Raw genomic sequence first — 4,548 nt, 5'->3', positions numbered from 1 at the left:
AGGGTGTTGAGAATGCCCAACGTTTGAGCAGGGAAATGATGGGCACTGGCATGCAAATACTGCTCAGTATGTATTTTCTTCCGAAACACTTGGTGGGAGAGGGAACCTTCAATATTCTTCGAAATAAGAAGATGTAATATTACCATTTAATTGTGTAATCTATCTTTGGATAAGGTTTATTGACCATACTTATATTATTGGCTTTATGGGATAAATTTATTTATTACTCCAAAAACTAGTTTAATTGTATAATTTATCTTTGGATATGGTTTATTGACCATACCTATATTATTGGCTTTATGGAATAGATTTATTTATTACTCCAAAAACTAGTTTAATTATAAAATTTATCTTTGAATAAGGTTTATTAACCATACCTATATTATTGATTTTATAGGATATATTTATTTATCACTCCAATAAGTAGTTTAATTGTAAAATTTATCTTAGATAAAGTTTATTGACCATACCTTTATTATTGACTTTATGAGATAAATTTATTCATCACTTCAATAAATAGTTTAATTGTAAAATTTATTTTTAAATAAAGTTTATTGACCATACCTATTTTATTGGCTTTGAATAAAGTTTTTTACCATACTTATATTATTGGTTTTATTGAACATACTTATATTTATTGGTTTTATAAGATAAATTTATTTATCACTCCAATAAATAATTAATTATAAAATTAATGGTGATAAAGTTCACTGGCAACTACCATAAATTTGTTTATCACTTCAATAAAAAAATTAATAGAGTTCATTGACAATACCGATAAATTTGTCCATAGTCCATAAACGTAAATTTAAAATACAAGAACATCAGATTTATCAAAAAGACCCACATAAAACATCCCTTCGTACATAATCGAACTACCATAACTTCAAGGGAATTTGAAAGTAAGTGCACATTATACACCATCAAGGGAATTTGAAAGTAAAGTGCACATATATTGAACTGCTAGGCAAACGGTAACGGGGAACAGACTTTATTTTTAACACTCACAACTTTTGGATGGTGCAGGCATATCAGTAATTAGTAGAGATGAAGAGGAAGGCGAGGAGTGGCCTTGGCGACGAGAGGCACGGCCTTCTGCAGGGCCAGGCCGAATGCTTCGTCCATATTGAGCCCCTCCTGATTTGGTGGCACATCCCAATCGAAAGCATGGATCAACGACCCCAGATTGTACTCCACCATCGTAATCCCCATGCGAGTACCTGCACAGATGCGCCTGCCTGCCCCGAACGGGATGAGCTCGAAGTCATTGCCACGAGGATCGATCTTGGAACCCACAAACCTCTCAGGATTGAACTCCTCCGGCTTCTCCCACACCTCCGGATCTCTCCCAATCCCCCAGATGTTCACCATTAGCCGAGTGTTCTTGGGAATGTAGTAACCGTCAACCTCGCACGCTTCGGTGGAAACGCGCGGAAGGCTGAGCGGTGTGGACGGGTGCTTCCGAAATCCCTCTTTGCAGACGGCCACAAAGTAGGGCAGGTTCGCAAGGTCCGACTCCTTCAGTCTCCTCTCACGCCCGATCACCGTGTCCATCTCCTGATGCACCCGCTTCAGTAACTTGGGGTTGTTGATTACTTCCGCCAATGTCCATTCAATCACGCTGCTGGACGTGTCGGTTCCTGCTGTGAATAAATTCTGCAAAACAAAGAATGTATGGATTAATGCCATGAGACAAATGCATCGATCAACAATAATTTATAATTTTTACACAATATTTACCAAGGTGTAAAGTATAAAACTCATCAATCTAGAAGATTTGTCGGTTTAATAGCTTTATGTAAGAGATCTTAACTAATCATCCTAATCCTAAAACATGGTGGCAAAAACTGGATCTAGCATACTTTCAGCGAAATCCTGTGCTATCATCAATACACAAATATTCAAAACGTTATCAATTTTCAAAACATTACTTTCAGCGAAATCCTGGCCTGTCATCAATACTCAAATATTCAAAACTTGATTCAATATTCAAAACATTACCAGCAGTAGAGCTTTGATATGAACATCGGAGAGCCTCCCGCCTTGTCCATCGCAGTTGTCTCTCTGAGACATCACAACGTCTAGGAAATCGGGCTTAGACGCTCGTTGCTTGGCCGTGGACTGGTGTTCCTCTATCATCCTCTGTATGAGTGCGTCCCATTTCTTGTGGAGCTTCTTCATACCCCGCTGGATGCCCTGCAAGTCCATCCACGCCACCGATGGAATGAAGTCTCCGATATTGAAGTATCCAGCGCAGGTCATGAGTTCCACCACCATGTCCTTGAACTCGTTCGCCTCGTCCCCTTCCGTCTCGAACACCCGCTTGCTCAGAATGATCTGCCCGATCATGTTGGCGGCGCAGATGTTGAGGAGGTCCGGCACGGTTACCGTCTCGCCGCGTTGCGAGTGTTTGAGAATGTTGCGGAGCATGAAGCCCATCTCCGCGTCTCTTACCGGCTGCCAATCCTCCAACGCCTTTCCTCCCAACATGTGCATGTTGCACACCTTGCGCTCCATCTTCCACCGTCCTCCATACGCTGCCCACACCATGTCCTGAAAGGGAAAATAAAAATTAAGAAAGAAAGAAAATGATTTAAGAGGCGCACATTTCGAAAAAGTTTTACAACCTAATCCATCAAAGTCAGCTGCTGAAAGAAAATTTAACTGAAATGACATTTTGAAGCATGCACAAGCAAAAATTTCAACGGAAACGGGAAGAATTCAATGAAAAAAACGTACAACCAGTGTACGGTAAGCACCTGGGAATCGTAGGCGATGTACGTGGCTCCTGCATTTCCCGGGCGGTTGGAGAAGTTTATATCCAAAGTCTTCAGAAACGCCTTAGCCGCAGCGGGCGTGGAGGCCACCACCATGTCGGAGGTTCCCAGTTTGAGATAGACAATGGGTCCGTATTTCTTATACATGTTGTAGAGAGTAACGTGAGGCATCGCTCCCAGCAATGGCAGACTTCCCACCACTGGCCATCCCGATGGCCCCGGCGGGAGTCGCCTCTTCTTGAGCTTCAAGTTCGATCTGAAAACATAACGAAATCCAATGTAGAGAGCAAGCCAAGAGAGAACCCACAACATAAACTCGTTCAAATTCAAGGAATCCATGTCTCGACGACTGCTTCAGTGCCTCTGCGTACGATACTTTGGTACGTGCGAGTGTTATCTATATAGAGAATTTCCAGTTTCTCATTAGTTGGGTGGACGACCATCACGTGCACGTTAGCTGTGCACCACATGTTCAGCTACCTCCCAATGGCGATATTTTCCGTCTACCGATCCCCACCATTTTGTTGATATGATCTTTCAATGCGTCTTCCTGCCAAAAAGAATCCATGGCGTTTGTCCACGCAATAGGCCTCTTTTTAGGATTTTTTCATAGCTGTTTTTGAATTTTAGAAATTACACTAAAGTTTTCAAAAACATTTAGAAATTGAGTAAAGTTTTCAAATTCATTAGAAATTGAAAAACATTACTATTATAATTTTTTATATTTAAAAATACAATTTAAATAATAAAATTATTTTATTGTGATTTAAAAAAATATATATCAACTAGAGTGGTGTTCTTAATTCAGAAAAAATAAAGAGCATTTTGTCTCCTGTATAGGCTATTTTTAGCTATTTTTTAGGTTTTTTAAAAAGATGTTTTTGAATTTTTGTTTATAATTTAATTAGTAATTAATAAGATTTTCAAATTTATTTAGAAAGTGAATAAAGATTAATGTTTATAAGTTTGTTAAAATTTTAAATTTATTTGTATATTTCAAAATACAATTTAAATAATAAAACAATATAACTTTTAGATTGTTGAATTGAGGCTTCTGTCATCCATATCAAGTTTACAAGAGATTTTTCGGCCGTAAATCACATGATATTTGTGTAAATCACATGATATTTCATTTGTGGACAGGTTTCAAACCAACCAATGTGGTTCATCATCAGGAGAAGTTGATCCAGGTTTGCATGTTAAAAAGTCAGAGTAGAACCTCCAACTGCTATATTGACCACATTATATTTGTGTAAATCACATGATATTTCATTTGTTACAGGTTTCGAACCAACCAATGTGGTTCATCATCAAGACAAGTTGAAGAATCCGATCCAGCTTTGCATGTTAAAAAGTCATAGTAGAACCTCCAACCGCTATATTGACCACATGATATTTGTGTAAATCACATGATATTTCATATCCAGCGTTGCATGTTAAAAAGTCAGAGTAGAACCTCCAACGGCTATATTGACCACATGATATTTGTGTAAATCACATGATATTTCATTTGTCGACGGGTTTTGAACCAACCAATGTGGTTCATCATCAGGAGAAGTTGAAGAATCAGATCCATCTTTGCATGTTAAAAAGTCAGAGTAGAACCTCCAAGGGCTAAATTTAACTGGGTATGAGTTAGTTGGACCAGGGTCATAAAAATAAGTTAATTAATATATTAAATAGAACTTAGTTATATTAATCTAGAGGGACATATGACCCCACCTTTAATATATATATATATATAGTAATTTTAATTAGTTGTTAAGTTAAT

General features: G+C 38.1%; 1 protein-coding gene across 1 annotated transcript; it reads right to left on the bottom strand.

Moving 5' to 3' along the window:
• Positions 1-765: 765 nt before the first annotated feature.
• LOC149225533 (flavonoid 3',5'-hydroxylase 2-like) lies at positions 766-3,166 on the bottom strand. The gene is made up of 3 exons (XM_089377120.1): positions 2,760-3,166; positions 2,002-2,553; positions 766-1,656 (listed from the first exon to the last, which is right to left on the bottom strand). Exons 1-3 carry the CDS (start codon positions 3,114-3,116, stop codon positions 1,039-1,041), a joined length of 1,527 nt encoding a protein of 508 aa, XP_089233246.1. The 5' UTR covers positions 3,117-3,166; the 3' UTR covers positions 766-1,038.
• Between the last annotated feature and the right edge of the window lie 1,382 nt (positions 3,167-4,548).

This window comes from Pinus tabuliformis, chromosome J (genome assembly GCF_031772625.1).
Source record: "Pinus tabuliformis cultivar Carrire ecotype Pingquan chromosome J, CPIR1, whole genome shotgun sequence".
In the NCBI taxonomy this organism is placed as follows: Eukaryota; Viridiplantae; Streptophyta; class Pinopsida; order Pinales; family Pinaceae; genus Pinus; species Pinus tabuliformis.
The sequence above is the reverse complement of the archived record's forward strand: the minus strand, read 5'-3'. Positions and strand labels throughout refer to the sequence as shown.